The 17,647-nt window shown below is 41.6% G+C and overlaps 1 protein-coding gene across 7 annotated transcripts in view; it reads left to right on the top strand.

The window, feature by feature from the left end:
* NF1 (neurofibromin 1) overlaps positions 1–17,647 on the top strand; it is a 1,508,106-nt gene that overhangs the window by 994,824 nt on the left and 495,635 nt on the right. For all 7 annotated transcript variants that reach the window (XM_053707520.1, XM_053707522.1, XM_053707523.1 and 4 more), the window contains one exon: positions 9,253–9,399. In XM_053707520.1, the coding sequence (XP_053563495.1) occupies positions 9,253–9,399 (147 nt within the window). The remainder of the gene's footprint in view (positions 1–9,252; positions 9,400–17,647) is intronic.

Below are 17,647 nucleotides of genomic sequence, written 5' to 3' on the forward strand. Positions count from 1 at the left end.
CATTAAAGGGACAGTCAACACCAGAATTTTTGTTGTTTAAAAAGAAAGATAATCCCTTTATTACCCATTCCCCAGTTTTGCATAACCAACACAGTTATAATAATACACGTTTTACCTCTGTAATTATCTTGTATCTAAGCTTCTGCTGACAGATATGCAGTTTAGCCAATCAGTTCTCACTCCTAGGTCACTTTACGTGCATGAGCTCAATGTTATCTATATGAAACATGTGAACTAATGCCCTCTAGTGGTCAAAATGTATTAAGATTAGAGGCAGTCTTCAAGGTCTAAGAAATTAGCATATGAACCTCCTAGTTTTAGCTTTCAACTAAGAATACCAAGAGAACAAAGCAAAATTGGTGATAAAAGTAAATTGGGAAGTTGTTTAAAATTGCATGCCCTATTTAAAACATGAAAGTTTTTTTTTTTTACTTGACTGTCCCTTTAAGATAAAGCTGTTTGCGGACTACATTTACATTTTTCCCTTAAGTTTTCTTCCTTGTGTCATTCAAAAAATGCTTCTGAAAGATCTTTACATTTTTTGGATGTTGTTAGAGCATTGAAATATTATGTTGATGCTACTAAAGTTTTCAGACAATCTTCTATTCTGTTTTTTCTTTTGTCTGGTCCTAAGAAAGTCCAGAAGGCCTCTGCTATTTCTTTAGCCACTTGGTTCAAACTTTTGATTCACAAAGCTTATTTGGAGGGGTGATTTACCCTGTCACATATTATTTTTATAAAGGACATTGGACTTTATCCAATAGGAGAGCCGGTGTAGGTTCTTAAATGGGACGGATATCCCATCTACTCATCTGAATGCTTCTGACTCTCTTGAAAAAGTCTGCACGTTAGCAGACAAAATGCGTAGAGGACAATCCAGGCCTAATTTTGGACGTTCAGAGTATTCGTAGCTCTGCAAGCAAAGTTTCCAATTGCGGCAGTTCCGGTGAACGTTGGGAAGGAACATCAACATCATACCGCACAGAGAAGCCGGGACCGAATAAGACTTTACTGCCGCAGTGCTGAGTATTGAGCACCCGAAAAGGAAACGTTATACATTGTGTTCACGTGTTGAAATTATTTTTATTAAACGTTGTAAGTGCAATCTTTAATGTGCGTTATTGGGTGTTGTGTATAATTGCACTTGAGTCTTTTTTTGCGTTTTTTTCTTTTAGAGTGAAAGCTTATTTGGAGGTCAGTCATCCACCGCTACAGAGGATTACAACTCATTCTACTAGATTAGTTGCCACATCTTGGGCTTTCAATTTTCAGTTGCTCAAATTTGCAAAGCGGCCACTTGGTCTTCTCTGCATACCTTTACTAAATGTTACCATTTTGATGTTTTTGTTTCATTAGAAGCAGCCTTTGGTAGAAAGTTCCTTCAGGCAGTTATCTCAGTCTGTTAATTGTGCCTATATATTGAGTTTGTCATAAAACACGTTATTTTTTGGGTTATGGATTTAATTTCTCAGCAAAAAAAAACTGTTTTTTCAATCCCTGCCTTTGTTACTCGTGGACTTCCACAGCTTGGGTATTAGATCCCATATGTAACAGGTTGTGTACTCTTGTCACATATATGAAAGAAAACATAATTTATATCTTACCTGATTAATTTTCCACAAGGTCACACCCATTTTGTGGTTGTTTTTTTATTTAAGCACTTCTTTCCTTTTTTTCATGCTAATTTTGAAAATTTTATATGTATTTGTTTACTATGGCTCCTTTTAATTTTAAGGCTCTATTCCCCTTTACATTTTTACACACACATTCTTTGTCGCATTATCGCTTGTCAGCTCAGTGAGTTTGTGTTTGTTGACTTGTCCGTGCATGTTGGTTTGCTCATGTCTGCTAGTCGGGATAGTGCACAGAGTGTTTTTTTTGCGTGCAAGTATTTTTATTTTGGCCCGTCTTAGTATATGTAATCATGTTTTTTAAGCACACATACACTTTCTGTTTTGAGCATGCTATTATTTGTTTAGTGCGCTCTGTTCTCCCACAAGTTATTCCTCCTTTTAGGAGTCAGGATTAGCACTTTGTGGCCTTGCTCTTTTGTTATGCCTATTGCTTGGAAGGTGTTAAGTTTTTCTCTTGCTTTAAGAGCTCTTTTTAGGGAGATATAGTCTTATGGTTGTGTGTTCTACTTTTTGTAGTCTTAACTAATCATGGAGCCTTCTGTGTCTGTCTTTGACACTTCTTTATACAATGATTCCTCTGAATCCATGGGAATCATTGTTCCAGTTCCAATTTTAGAACAGGGGTTGGGTTTTAATTCAAATCTCTTTATAGCTCCAGAGGAAGGAAGGGACTATCAGACCAGTTTTGTGTTTAAAAACTCTGAACAAGTTTCTCAGGGTTCCTGCTTTCAAGATGGAAACTTTTCAATCTATTTTGCCTCTTGTGCAGCAAGGTCAGTTTAGGTCCACAATAATTTAAAGGATGCCTAATTTCAAAATTCCTATTCACAAATATTATCAATTTCCAAAGAGTTCTCTTGTTTCCCAGTCCAGAGTATCTTTTCTGGGTGTTCAAATCGAAGGTTTAAACTAATCTCAGCTTGTTCAAATTTTTAGTCTGTGCTATGTCTTTCCATAGCTCTTTGTATGGAAGTTCTAGGCCTAACGATTGCTGCATCAGATGCTATTTTTTTGCCGTTTTCATGAGGCCTTTTAAGTTTTGTATGATTCTGCAGTTGTGCAGAGATCATACTCGGCTTTTTGATAAGATTTATATGGATCCCAAGACGAGACATCCCCTTTTTTGGTGGCTGGAACATCAGTACTTTGTTCGGTGGGCTTCTTTAATTCATTCTATTTGACTGTGATCATGACAGATGAAAGTCTTTTAGTCTGGGAGTCTTAGAGAGCAGAGGGAGGTTAAATGTTTTGGAAGAGAGTCATATGCATTTTCAGCCAGACATTGTTACAGCAGTGGCATGTGTCAAACATTGTGGGAGAACTCGCAGTTCCTTAGCCATGAAATAAGTTTCTTGGATTCTTTGCTGGGCAGAGGACAATTGTTGTCTAATCTCTGCAGTCCATATCCCAAGAGTGAGCAATCGGAAGTCAGATTTTCTAAGTTGTTTATCCCAGCATCCAGGAGATTGGTCTCTTCTATCTGGATGCTTTCAATCAGATTGTGAGTTTTTGGGGTCTCCCAGAGATCTGATGGCCACTCGATCGAACAACAAACTTCCCAGGTACTTTGCAAGTTCCAGGGATTCTCATGCAGAATTTGTGTATGCTCTTGTATTTCCATGGTCTTTTCATCGCCTATATCTTTCTTCCTCTCGTTCTTCTGCCAAGGGTTTTTGCCATGATCAGACAAGAGGGGGGTCATCATTGATATTGATTGCTCCAACCTGACCTTGCAACACTTGTTAGTAGATCTGATTCAGATGTCCAGTTGTCAATGGCTGATTCCTCTATGTCAATATCTCCAGTCTCAAGATCCGTTATTTCTTGGACAGAGGGGGTTTTCTGAGTTTGTGGTTGAGACTTTGATTCAGGCTCATAGACCTGTGACTAAGAGGATCTATCATAAGGTTTGGAAGGATTTTATTTCTTGGTTTTTCGATCATGGTTTTTCCTTGTATTTTTTTTTAGAATACCTAGGATTTTGCAATCCTCTTCAGGATGGTTTGGATAAGGGTCTATCTATCCTTTCTCTTAGAGTTCAGATTTCAGCTGTTTCAGTTTTGTTTCATAAAAAGATTATTAATCTTACTGATATTCAGTGTTTTGTTCAGACCTTGGTCAGGATTAAGCCTGTTATTAAGCAGATTTCTCTTCTCTGGAGCCTTTATCTGGTTTTAAAGGTTTTGTGGGCTCTTTGATTTGAACTCATTCCCAAAGTGGATATCAAGCTATTATCTTGGAAGGTTTTGTTTGTCTTTCCGTTCATCTTTCATGGGACCCTCCTTGTCTTAGTTTTCATCAGGATAAGACAGTGTTGATAACTGTTTGATTTTTACGTAAAGAGGTGTCTTCGGAAACATGAGTAGGAAAATGGTTGTTCTTCCTTTTTGTCCTAATCCCAAGAATTCTATGGAGAAGCTTCTCTATAATTTAGATGTTGTTTGAGCTTTGATTACTGTTTGCAGCGTACTAAGGATTTCAGACAAACTTTTAGTTTATTTTTCTAGTTCTAGAAAAGGGCAGAAAGCTACAGATGTTTCTTTGGTGTCTTGGCTTAAGCTTTTGATTCAGAAGGCTTACTTGGAGGTGGGTCAGTCTCCTCCTAAATGAATTACTGCCTATTCAACCAGATTACTTTCCACATCTTGGGGTTTTAAGGATGAAGCCTCTGTGGATTAACTTTGCAGGGCAGCTACTTGTTCTTCTTTGCATACTTTTACAAAATTCTACCATATTGATCTTTTTTTATTCTTCTGAAGTAACGTTTGGTAGGAAAGGCCATCAGACTGTTGTTTTTGGTTGATGTAGTAGTATTAGCTTCTTTTTCCTTTTCAATTTTTCCATGGAAAAAAAAAGATTGTTTTTCATGCTTGTCATGCCCTCATTACTTGTGGACTTCACTGCTTGGGCATTAGTTTTCCAGGAGTAATGGATTGTGGACTCTCACCACCTGTATCAAAGAAAACATAATTTATGCTTACCTGATGATAAATTAATTTATTTAATGGTGGAGAGAGTCCACAAGACCCCACCCTGTATTTTCTTCTGGTGGTAGCTTTTTTTTGCTCTTATTAATTTCCCTACCTTTTTTTAGCTTGGCTATATGTCAGACTAGTTTCTAGGTGGTAGGGTTTTATAAAGCTCTTAGAATTTGGGAATCTTTTCCTCCTCCTAGTGGCCAGGAAGAGCAATTCCCAGGAGTAATGGATTGGGGACTCTGACCTCCATGAAATAAATTAATTTGTCAGGTTAACATAAATAGTTTTTTGCCGGTATCCCTCAAAGGGACAATTAACACCTTTAGATTTTTATAGAAAATGTTATGCATATATTTTCATTATTTATTTTGCCTGCTTTTCAGATAATTTAGCTCTGGAAATTGAGGATTTTTTAATTCTCAGAAATAAGGGTGCCTGTCTGCCGCAAGATAAGAAGAACAAACCTAAGGGTCCTAATTTTTGTCCCCTTCGTTCGGACAAGTCCCAACAACAGCAACCTGCCGTGAAGACCGAGCAGTCCAAGGGATCTTAGAAACTCAGTCTTGGAATAAAGCCAAGCAGAGCAATATGCCCGCCGAGACTAAATCTACATGAAGGAGCGGCCCCCGATCCGTCTCTGGATCTCGTAGGGTGCAGACTCTCTCTTTTTACGGAGGTTTGGTTGAGAGATGTTCAGGATCCTTGGGTTCTGGAAGTTGTTACCCAGGCTTACAGGATAGGTTTCAAAACATATCCTCCCAGGGGCAGATTCCTCTTGTCAAATCTCTCATCAAATCCAGAGAAACGGATTGCCTTTCTAGAGTGCATCAGGGATCTCTCTTCTCTAGGAGTAATTGTACCGGTACCTCTAGCAGAAAGGGGTCTAGAGTACTATTCAAACCTTTTCTAGTACCAAAGATCGAGGGCACGTTTCGCCCGATTCTAGACCTAAGTGCTTAAACAAGTTTCTGTCGGTTCCATCGTTCAAAATGGAGACGATAAGGCCTATACTGCCCCTAGTTCAAGAGGGTCTTTTTATGACTACGATAGGCTTGAAGGACGCCTACCTTCACGTGCCAATTCACAAGGTTCACTTCAGATTCTTAAGGTTCGCCTTTCTGGATCAGCACTTCCAGTTTGTTGCTCTTCTCTTCGGGCTGGCTACTGCCCCAAGAATCTTCACGAAGGTTCTGGGAGCTCTGCTTGCGGTGGCGAGATCCAGAGAGATAGCAGTGGCTCCATATCTGGAAGACATTCTGGTTCAGGTTCCATCCTGCCAGCTTTCAGAGGACCACTCAAGTGCTTTACAACTATTTCTGCAATCTCATGGATGGATGGTAAACTCAGCAAAGAGTTCTCTGGTTCCCAGTACCAGAGTGGAGTTCCTGGGCACGATAATAGACTCCATTGCCATGAAGATAAGACAAGAGACGTTGCAAGATTGTCTCCAGCTGTCTTGCCCTTCAATCCTCCTCAAGGCCATCAGTGCCCCGATGCATGGAGGTGATTTGGCTCATGGTATCCACTATAGATGTCGTTCCTTTTGCCAGATTCCATCTCCGACCTCCTCAGCTGTGCATGCTGAGGCAGTGGAACAGCGATCATTCGGACCTGTCCCAACTGATCTCTATGGACAACGGGTCGAGGGAGTCTCTCTCTTAGTGGCTCCGTCAAGACCAGCTGTCCCAGGAACATCCTTCCTCAGACCATCTTGGGAGATTGTGACTACGGACACGAATCTCTCAGGTTAGTGAGCTGTTTGGGGTGCCAGGAAGGCACAGGGCAGGTGGAATCGGAAGGAGTCTATTCTCCCGATCAATATCCTGGAACTTCGGGCGATCTTCAATGCTCTGGAGGCTTGGCCCCTCCTGGGTTCGTTCAAGTTCATCAGATTCCAGTCTGACAACATTACCTGAGTGGCTTACATCAACCCCCAGTGGGGAACGAGGAGCTCCCTAGCCATGAGGCAAGAGTCTCAGATCCTGGAGTGGGCAGAGTCCCACGAATGCTCGCTTTCAGCGATCCACATCCCGGATGTGGACAACTGGGAAGCAGACTTCCACAGCAGACAATCTTTTCATCCGGGTGAATGGTCTCTTCACCCCAAAGTGTTTGTGGAGATTTGCAACAGTTGGGGGACTTCAGAGATAGATCTCATGGCGTCCAGACTCAACTACAAGCTACCCAGATACGCGTCGCGGACCAGAGATCCCCAGGCGGAACTGATAGATGCCTTAGCAGTGCCTTGTGGATTCAACCTAGTGTACATATTTCCACCGTTACCACTTCTACCTCGTGTAGTGGCACGCATCAAACAGGAGCAAGTGTCAGCTATTCTGATAGCTTCATCATGGCCGCGGAGGACGTGGTTTGCGGATCTAGTGGGGCTGTCATCCTCCCCTCCATGGAGGTTGCCCTGTCGCAGGAATCTGCTGGTACAGAGCCTCTTTGTGCATCATTTAGATTCTCTGAGGCTGACTGCATGGAGATTGAACGCTTAGTCTTAGCCAGAAGAGGTTTTTCTGACAGGGTTACTGTAATTCAAGCCAGAAAGCCGCTTACCCGTCGCATCTATCATAAGGTGTGGAGGACCTACTTACTCTGGAGTGAATCTCATGGATATTCCTGGCATAAGGTTAGAGTATCCAGAATTCTTTTCTTCCTCCAGGACGGTCTGGAGAAGGGACTTGCCGCAAGTTACTTAATTGGACAGATTTCGGCTCTATCGGTGCTGTTACACAAGAAGCTCGCTGAGTTCCCTGATATTCAGTCTTTTGTTCAGGCTCTGTCCAGGATCAGGCTTGTGTTTAGACATTCTGCTCCTCCTTGGAGTTTGAATTTGGTTTTGCAGGGGCCTCCGTTCGAGCCTATGCATTCTCTTGACATTAAGACCGTCTTGGAAGGTCCTTTTTCTACTGGCCATTGCTTCGGCACGCAGAGTGTCTGAATTAGCGGCCTTGCAATGTGAGCCCCCTTATTTGGTTTTCCATGCAGATAAGGCTGTCCTTCACACTGGACTGGGATTTCACCCTAAGGTTGTGTCTGATCGCAACATTAATCAGGAGATTGTGGTTCCTCCTTTGTGTCTTAAACCTTCTTCGAAGGAACGGTTACTTCATAACTTGGATGTGGTCGAGCTTTGAAATTCCTTCAGGCTACAAAGGATTTCAGAAAAGCTTCTGCTTTGTTTTTTTGTTAATTCGGGGAAGAGCAAGGGGCAGAAGGCTGCTTCTTCCTCCCTATCCTTTCTGCTGAGGAGCATGATTCGTTTAACTTATGAGACAGCAGGACATAAACCTCCTCAGAGGATTACGGCTCACTTAACTAGAGCTGTGGCTTCTTCTTGGGCCTTTAAGTATGAGGCCTCTATGGAGCTGATTTGTAAGGCGGCTACCTGGTCCTCCTTACACACGTTTACAAGGTTTTTGCTTCGGCTAAAGCAGCTTTTGGAAGAAAGGTTTTGCAGGCTGTGGTGCCCTCAGAATATGGTCTGCCTCCTTGTTACCCTCCCATTTTTCATTCAGTGTCCTCTAGAGCTTGGATATTTGTTTCCCACAAGTAATGAATGAAGCCGTGGACTCTCCTCGTATTAGATGGAAAACATAAATTATGCTTACCTGATAATTTCATTTCCATCGTTACGAGAAGAGGCACCGCTCCCACCCAGTTCTTTGTTGGGTGGACCTAAATTTATTTTGTTTTTCTTCTGGCACCTTTTATACCCCGATATTTCTTCTACTGTTCCTTGTTCCCTTGGCAGAATGACTGGGGGATAAGGGGAGTGGGGGAGGTATTTAAGCCTTGGGCTTGGGTGTCTTTGCCTTCTCCTGTTGGCCAGTATCTGTATTTTATATACAAGTATGAATGAAGCCATGGACTCTCCTCGTAACGATGGAAATGAAATTATCAGGTAAACATAATTTGTTTTTTCTTTTGAACACTGGCTGTTTATAGGTAGATGTCATTTTTTAACTTTTTATTTGTATTTGCTGCAAATTAAACATTCAGTAATGTAGAGAGAGATTATTAAAGGTACAGTCAACACCAGAATTTTTGTTTTTTAGAAAGATAGATAATTCTTTTATTACCCATTCCCCAGTTTTGCATAACCAACATAGTTATAATAATACACTTTTTATCTCTGTGATTACCTTGTATCTAAGCCTCTGCAAACTGCCCCATTATTTCAGTTCTTTTGACAGATTTGCATTTTAGCCCATCAGTGCTTACTCCTAGGTAACTTCATGTGCGTGAGCTCAATGTTATCTATATGACACACTTGAGCTACCGCCCTCTAGTGGTGAAAAACTGTCAAAATGCTTTCACATAAGAGGCGGCCTTCAAGGTTTAAGAAATTAGCATATGAGCCTCCTAGGTTTAGCTTTCAACTAAAAATACCAAGAGAACAAAGCAAAATTGGTGATAAAAGTAAATTGGAAAGTTGTTTAAAATTACATGCCCTATTTGAATCATGAAAGTTTATTTTTGACTTGACTGTCCCTTTAATTTCCTATCTAAGAGTATTCTGAATTTTCGCTGTATATTTTTTATAGCTCAGTGTTTTGTTCCCTATTTATTACACAGCTCGATTTAAATGTGTGAGGCTGTAATACATTTTTGTACTGTTGATTTTGTTTTAGGTTCTTCTTCGACATAGCAAACAATTGCCCTCCAAGTGACACAGTTAATCACAGCCTTTCCTTTATTACTGATGGTAATGTGCTTGCATTGCATCGGTTGCTCTGGAACAATCAGGAGAAGATTGGGCAGTATCTTTCCAGTAACAGGTACAGTTTTTTTTCATGGTCCAACATCTATTATTTTGTTTTATGATCTTACATTTGAACTTCAAAGACATCGTCAGTGATACTAAATAATTATTTTCTTTTCTCTTGTAAGATGTATCGAGTCCACGGATTCATCCATACTTGTGGGTTATTCTCCTTCCTAACAGGAAGTGGCAAAGAGAGCACCCACAGCAGAGCTGTCTATATAGCTCCTCCCTTAGTTCCGCCCCCCAGTCATTCTCTTTGCCTGCTTAACTGCTAGGAAGGGTAAAGTGAGTGTGGTGACAAAAATGTTAGTTTCTTTCATGTAATTAGCAAGAGTCCATGAGCTAGTGACGTATAGGATATACATTCCTACCAGGAGGGGCAAAGTTTCCCAAACCTCAAAATGCCTATAAATACACCCCTCACCACACCCACAAATCAGTTTTACAAACTTTGCCTCCCATGGAGGTGGTGAAGTAAGTTTGTGCTAGATTCTACGTTGATATGCGCTCTGCAGCAGGTTGGAGCCCGGTTTTCCTCTCAGCGTGCAGTGAATGTCAGAGGAATGTGAAGAGAGTATTGCCTATTTGAATTCAATGATCTCCTTCTACGGGGTCTATTTCATAGGTTCTCTGTTATCGGTCATAGAGATTCATCTCTTACCTCCCTTTTCAGATCGACGATATACTCTTATATATACCATTACCTCTACTGATTCTCGTTTCAGTACTGGTTTGGCTTTCTACTACATGTAGATGAGTGTCCTGGGGGCGTCATTATTGTCTCCACATTATTTAAGTCTCATTGTTTATTTGCTTCTGGTTGCTAGAGGCTTGTTCACTGGCATTTTTTCCCATTCCTGAAACTGTAATTTAAGGAATTTGATCAATTTTGCTTTATATGTTGTTTTTTCTATTACATATTGCAAGATGTCTCAGATTGACCCTGAATCAGAAGATACTTCTGGAAAAACGCTGCCTGATGCTGGATCTACCAAAGCTAAGTCCTGCAAGAAGATTTTTTCTTTCCCTTGTCCCAGTAAATCCAGTGAAGGCTCAAGCATTTCTGAAATGTGTTTCAGATCTAGCGTTGGCTGGAGTAATTATGCCAGTTCCAGTTTTGGAACAGGGGCTGGGGTGTTACTCAAATCTCTTCATTGTACCAAAGAAGGAGAATTCCTTCAGACCAGTTCTGGATTTAAAAATATTGAATCATTATGTAAGGATACCAACATTCAAAATGGTAACTATAAGGACTATTCTGCCTTTTGTTCAGCAAGGGCATTATATGTCCACAATAGATTTACAGGATGCATATCTGCATATTCCGATTCATCCAGATCACTATCAGTTTCTGAGATTCTCTTTCCTAGACAAGCATTACCAGTTTGTGGCTCTGCCGTTTGGCCTAGCAACAGCTCCAAGGATTTTTACAAAGGTTCTCGGTGCCCTTCTGTCTGTAATCAGAGAACAGGGTATTGTGGTATTTCCTTATTTGGACGATATCTTGGTACTTGCTCAGTCTTCACATTTAGCAGAATCTCATACGGATCGACTTGTATTGTTTCTTCGAGAACATGGTTGGAGGATCAATTTACCAAAAAGTTCATTGATTCCTCAGACAAGGGTAACCTTTTTAGGTTTCCAGATAGATTCAGTGTCCATGACTCTGTCTCTGACAGACAAGAGACGTCTAAAATTGGTTTCAGCTTGTCGAAACCTTCAGTCTCAATCATTCCCTTCGGTAGCCTTATGCATGGAAATTCTAGGTCTTATGACTGCTGCATCGGACGCGATCCCCTTTGCTCGTTTTCACATGCGACCTCTTCAGCTCTGTATGCTGAACCAGTGGTGCAGGGATTATACAAAGATATCTCAATTAATATCTTTAAAACCGATTATACGACACTCTCTGACGTGGTGGACAGACCACCATCGTTTAGTTCAGGGGGCTTCTTTTGTTCTTCCGACCTGGACTGTGATTTCAACAGATGCAAGTCTGACAGGTTGGGGAGCTGTTTGGGGGTCTCTGACAGCACAAGGGGTTTGGGAATCTCAGGAGGTGAGATTACCAATCAACATTTTGGAACTCCGTGCAATTTTCAGAGCTCTTCAGTCATGGCCTCTTCTAAAGAGAGAGTCGTTCATTTGTTTTCAGACGGACAATGTCACAACCGTGGCAAATGTCAATCATCAAGGAGGGACTCACAGTCCTCTGGCTATGAAAGAAGTATCTCGAATACTGGTATGGGCGGAATCCAGCTCCGGTCTAATTTCTGCGGTTCATATCCCAGGTATAGACAATTGGGAAGCGGATTATCTCAGTCGCCAAACGTTACATCCGGGCGAATGGTCTCTTCACCCAGAGGTATTTATTCAGATTGTTCAAATGTGGGGACTTCCAGAAATAGATTTGATGGCTTCTCATCTAAACAAGAAGCTTCCCAGGTATCTGTCCAGATCCAGGGATCCTCAGGCGGAGGCAGTGGATGCATTGTCACTTCCTTGGAAGTATCATCCTGCCTATATCTTTCCGCCTCTAGTTCTTCTTCCAAGAGTGATTTCCAAGATTCTAAAGGAGTGCTCGTTTGTTCTGCTGGTGGCTCCAGCATGGCCTCACAGGTTTTGGTATGCAGATCTTGTCCGGATGGCCTCTTGCCAACCGTGGACTCTTCCGTTAAGACCAGACCTTCTATCGCAAGGTCCTTTTTTCCATCAGGATCTCAAATCCTTAAATTTGAAGGTATGGAGATTGAAAGCTTGATTCTCAGTCATAGAGGTTTCTCTGACTCTGTGATTAATACTATGTTACAGGCTCGTAACTCTGTATCTAGGAAGATATATTATCGAGTTTGGAAGATTTTCATTTCTTGGTGTTTTTCTCATCATTTTTCTAGACATTCTTTTAGAATTCCTAGAATTTTACAGTTTCTTCAGGATGGTTTGGATAAAGGTTTGTCTGCAAGTTCCTTGAAAGGACAAATCTCTGTTCTTTCTGTTCTTTTTCACAGAAAGATTGCTAGTCTTCCTGATATTCATTGTTTTGTACAAGCTTTGGTTCGTATAAAACCTGTCATTAAGTCAATTTCTCCTCCTTGGAGTTTGAATTTGGTTCTGGGGGCTCTTCAAGCTCCTCCGTTTGAACCTGTGCATTCGCTGGACATTAAATTACTTTCTTGGAAAGTTTTGTTTCTTTTGGCCATCTCTTCTGCTAGAAGAGTTTCTGAATTATCTGCTCTTTCTTGTGAGTCTCCTTTTCTGATTTTTCATCAGGATAAGGCGGTGTTGCGAACTTCTTTTAAATTTTTACCTAAGGTTGTGAATTCTAACAACATTAGTAGAGAAATTGTGGTTCCTTCATTGTGTCCTAATCCTAAGAATTCTAAGGAAAGATCGTTGCATTCTTTGGATGTAGTTAGAGCTTTGAAATATTATGTTGAAGCTACTAAAAATTTCCGAAAGACTTCTAGTCTATTTGTTATCTTTTCCGGTTCTAGGAAAGGTCAGAAGGCCTCTGCCATTTCTTTGGCGTCTTGGTTAAAGTCTTTGATTCACTATGCTTATGTCGAGTCGGGTAAAACTCCGCCTCAAAGGATTACAGCTCATTCTACTAGGTCAGTTTCTACTTCCTGGGCGTTTAGGAATGAAGCTTCGGTTGATCAGATTTGCAAAGCAGCAACTTGGTCTTCTTTGCATACTTTTACTAAATTCTACTATTTTGAGGTGTTTTCTTCTGAAGCAGTTTTTGGTAGAAAAGTACTTCAGGCAGCTGTTTCAGTTTGATTCTTCTGCTTATAATTTCAGTTTTTTTCATTATAAGATTTAAACTTTATTTTGGGTGTGGATTATTTTCAGCGGAATTGGCTGTCTTTATTTTATCCCTCCCTCTCTAGTGACTCTTGCGTGGAAGATCCACATCTTGGGTATTCGTTATCCCATACGTCACTAGCTCATGGACTCTTGCTAATTACATGAAAGAAAACATAATTTATGTAAGAACTTACCTGATAAATTCATTTCTTTCATATTAGCAAGAGTCCATGAGGCCCACCCTTTTTTGTGGTGGTTATGATTTTTTTATATAAAGCACAATTATTCCAATTCCTTATTTTTTATGCTTTCGCACTTTTTTCTTATAACCCCACTTCTTGGCTATACGTTAAACTGATTTGTGGGTGTGGTGAGGGGTGTATTTATAGGCATTTTGAGCTTTGGGAAACTTTGCCCCTCCTGGTAGGAATGTATATCCCATACGTCACTAGCTCATGGACTCTTGCTAATATGAAAGAAATGAATTTATCAGGTAAGTTCTTACATAAATTATGTTTTTTTATTTCTCAAGCAAAAAAATGTTATTTTAAATGGTACCGGTGTGTAGTATTTACTCTCTGGCAGAAAAGAGATGAAGATTTCTGCAGGGAGGATGATGATTTTAGCACTTTGTAACTAAAATCCACTGCTGTCCTCACAAGGACTGAAGAGTACAGGAAAACTTCTGTTGGGGGAAGAGTTTGCAGGCTAAACTGCTTTGAGGTATGTTCAGTCTAATTTTTTCTAGACAGACTGTGTTAATTCTAGAAAAGGCTGGCAATATCCCCATGAGGGAAGGGTAAGCTGTATTCAGAGACTTAGTAAGAATCCCAGCTTGCACAAAGGGCTCATTAGTTACTGGTGACACTGATAAGGAAAAAGGGTTATTAACCCACATGGCTAGTTTAGGAAACACTCTGTTGTGTTTCTTTTAGGCCCCATGACATTGAGTGAGGTGGGAGGGGCCTATTTTCGCGCCTCAGTTGCGCAGTTTCTTTTCCTCAGAGACATCCAGTTGCTTCTCCAGAGGGTCCTGCTGTGTTTGAGGGCTGTAAAGAAGTTTTTCCCCACAAATCGTTCATATAGGGCAGGTAGGCGCCACAGCAGAGCTGTGGCAAGGTGCTGAACGTTTTTTACCGGTTTTTGACGTTTTGTCAATCCGGTTTTTACATTAAGGGGTTAATTGTTTATTTGCATAGCTGTGCAAAGTTACTAAGGCTTTATGATGCTACTGTAAAAATTTCGTTGAGTTTACTGCTTTTTTACACTGTTTTGCAGAGTTTGTGCAGCTTTTTTTCTCTTAAAGGCACAGTACCGTTTTTTTTCTTTTTATTATTTACTTTGAATAAAGTGTTTTCCAAGCTTGCTTGTTTCATTACTAGCCTGTTTAACATGTCTGACACTAAGGAAAATCCTTGTTTAATGTGTTTAGAAGCCATTGTGGAACCCCCTCTTAGAATGTGTCCCACTTGCACTGAAATGTCTATAAATTATAAAGAGCATATTTTAGCAATGAAAAATATAGCAATAGATGATTCTCAGACAGAAGGAAATTAGTTTTTGACATCTAGCTCTCCGCAAGGGTCACAACCAGTAACGCCCGCACAAGTGACGCCAAGTACCTCTAATGCGTCAAATTAATTTACTTTACAAGACATGGCCACAGTTATGAATAAAACCCTCACAGAGGTTTTTTTCTAAACTGCCTGGTTTACAAGGAAAGCGTGACAGCTCTGGGTTAAGTAAAGCTGAGCAGTCTGACGCTTTAGTAGCCGTATCTGATATACCCTCACAATGTTCTGAAGTAGGGGTAACGGATTTGTTATCTGAGGGAGAAATTTCTGATTCAGGAAAGACGCTCCCTCAGACAGATTCTGACATGACGGCCTTTAAATTTAAGCTTGAACACCTCCGCTTATTGCTCAGGGAGGTATTAGCGACTCTAGATGATTGTGACCCCATAGTGGTTCCAGAGAAATTGTGTAAAATGGACAAATACTTAGAGGTTCCTGTATACACTGATGTTTTTCCAGTCCATAAGAGGATTGTGAATATTGTTACTAAGGAGTAGGATAAACCAGGTATTCTGTTTGCTCCCCCTCCTGTTTTTAAGAAAATGTTTCCCATATCTGACACCATGCGGGACTCGTGGCAGACAGTTCCTAAGGTGGAGGGAGCTATTTCTACTCTATCTAAGCGTACAACTATACCTATCAAAGACAGTTGTGCTTTCAAAGATCCTATGGATAAAAAATTAGAGGGTCTCCTGAAGAAAATTTTTGTTCATCAAGGTTTTCTTCTCCAACCTATTGTGTGCATTGTTCCTGTAACTACTGCAGCTGCTTTCTGTTCGAGGGTCTAGAAGAGGCTCTTCAGATGGAGACTCCATTAGAGGATATTATGGATAGAATTAAGGCTCTTAAGTTGGCTAATTCTTTCATTACAGATTCCGCTTTCCAACTGGCTATGTTAGCGGCAAAGAATTCAGGTTTTGCCATTTTAGCACGCAGGGCGTTATGGCTTAAGTCCTGGTCTGCTGATGTATCGTCAAAATATAAAATTTTGAACATCCCTTTCAAAGGAAAGACCCTATTTGGGCCTGAACTGAAAGAGATTATTTCAGACATCACTGGAGGGAAAGGCCATGCTCTCCCTCAGGATAAAACAAATAAATTGAGGATCAAACAAAATAATTTTCGTTCCTTTCGGAATTTCAAGGGTGGTCCCGCTTCAGCTTCCCTTGCTGCAAAGTAAGAGGGGAATTTTGCCCAATCCAAGTCAGTCTGGAGACCTAACCAGGCTTGGAACAAGGGCAAACAGGCCAAGAAGCCTGCAGCTGCCTCTAAGACAGTATGAAGGGGTAGCCCCCGATCCGGGACAGGATCTAGTAGGGGGCAGACTCTCTCTCTTCGCTCAGGCTTGGGCAAGAGATGTCCACGATTCCTGGGCTTTAGAAATTGTGTCCTAGGGATATCTTCTAGACTTCAAAGACTCTCCCCAAGGGGGAGGTTTCACACTTCTCAATTGTCTGCAAACCAGACAAAGAGAGCGGCGTTCGTACGCTGTGTAGAAGACCTACATACCATGGGAGTGATCCGCCCAGTTCCAAAAGCGGAACAAGGGCTAGGGTTTTACTCAAACCTGTTTGTGGTTCCCAAAAAAGAGGGAACTTTCAGACCAATCTTGGATCTCAAAATTCTAAACAAGTTCCTCAGAGTACCATCATTCAAGAGACTATTCTACCTCTGATCCAGGAGGGTCAATATATGACTACCGTGGACCTAAAAGATGCGTATCTACACATCCCTATTCACAGAGATCATCAATTCCTCAGATTCGCCTTTCTGGACAGGCATTACCAGTTTGTGGCCCTTCCCTTCGGGTTAGCCACGGCTCCCAGAATTTTCACAAAGGTGCTAGGGTCCCTTTTGGCGGTTCTAAGACCGCGGGGCATAGCAGTGGTGCCTTATCTAGACGACATCTTAATTCAGGCGTCGACTTTCCAGCTAGCCAAGTCTCACACGGACATCGTGTTGGCTTTTCTGAGATCTCACGGGTGGAAGGTGAACATAAAAAAGAGTTCTCTCTTCCCTCTCATAAGAGTTTCCTTCCTAGGGACTCTGAAAGACTCGGTAGAAATGAAAATATTTCTGACGGAGGTCAGAAAATCAAAACTTTTAACCACTTGCCGAGCTCTTCATTCCATTCCTCGACCATCAGTGGCTCAGTGTATGGAGGTAATCGGTCTCATGGTAGCGGCAATGGACATAGTTCCTTTTGCCCGCCTACACCTCAGACCACTGCAACTATGCATGCTCAAACAGTGGAATGGAGATTATGCAGATTTATCTCCTCAACTGCATCTGGACCAGGCGACGAGAGACTCACTTCTCTGGTGGGTTGTCTCAGGACCACCTGTCTCAGGGAATGTGTTTCCGCAGGCCAGAGTGGCTCATTGTAACGACAGATGCCAGCCTGCTAGGCTGGGGTGCAGTCTGGAACTCCCTGAAAGCACAGGGCTTATGGTCTCGGGAAGAAACTCTCCTCCCGATAAACATTCTAGAACTGAGAGCGATATTCAATGCGCTTCAGGCGTGGCCTCAGCTAGCTGCGGCCAAATTCATCAGATTTCAGTCAGACGGAGTTCTTTAGCGATGATGGAGGTAACCAAAATAATCCGATGGGCGGAGGATCACTCTTGCCATCTCTCAGCAATCCATATCCCAGGGGTAGAGAACTGGGAGGCGGATTTCCTAAGTCGTCATACTTTTCATCCGGTGGAGTGGGAACTCCATCCGGAGGTATTTGCCCAGCTGACTCAGCTATGGGGCACACCAGAATTGGATCTGATGGCGTCCCATCAGAATGCCAAACTTCCTCGTTACGGGTCCAGGTCCCGGGATCCCCAGGCGGTACTGATAGATGCTCTAGCAGTGCCCTGGTCCTTCAATCTG

Source organism: Bombina bombina, chromosome 3, assembly GCF_027579735.1.
Source record: "Bombina bombina isolate aBomBom1 chromosome 3, aBomBom1.pri, whole genome shotgun sequence".
Taxonomy (NCBI): Eukaryota; Metazoa; Chordata; class Amphibia; order Anura; family Bombinatoridae; genus Bombina; species Bombina bombina.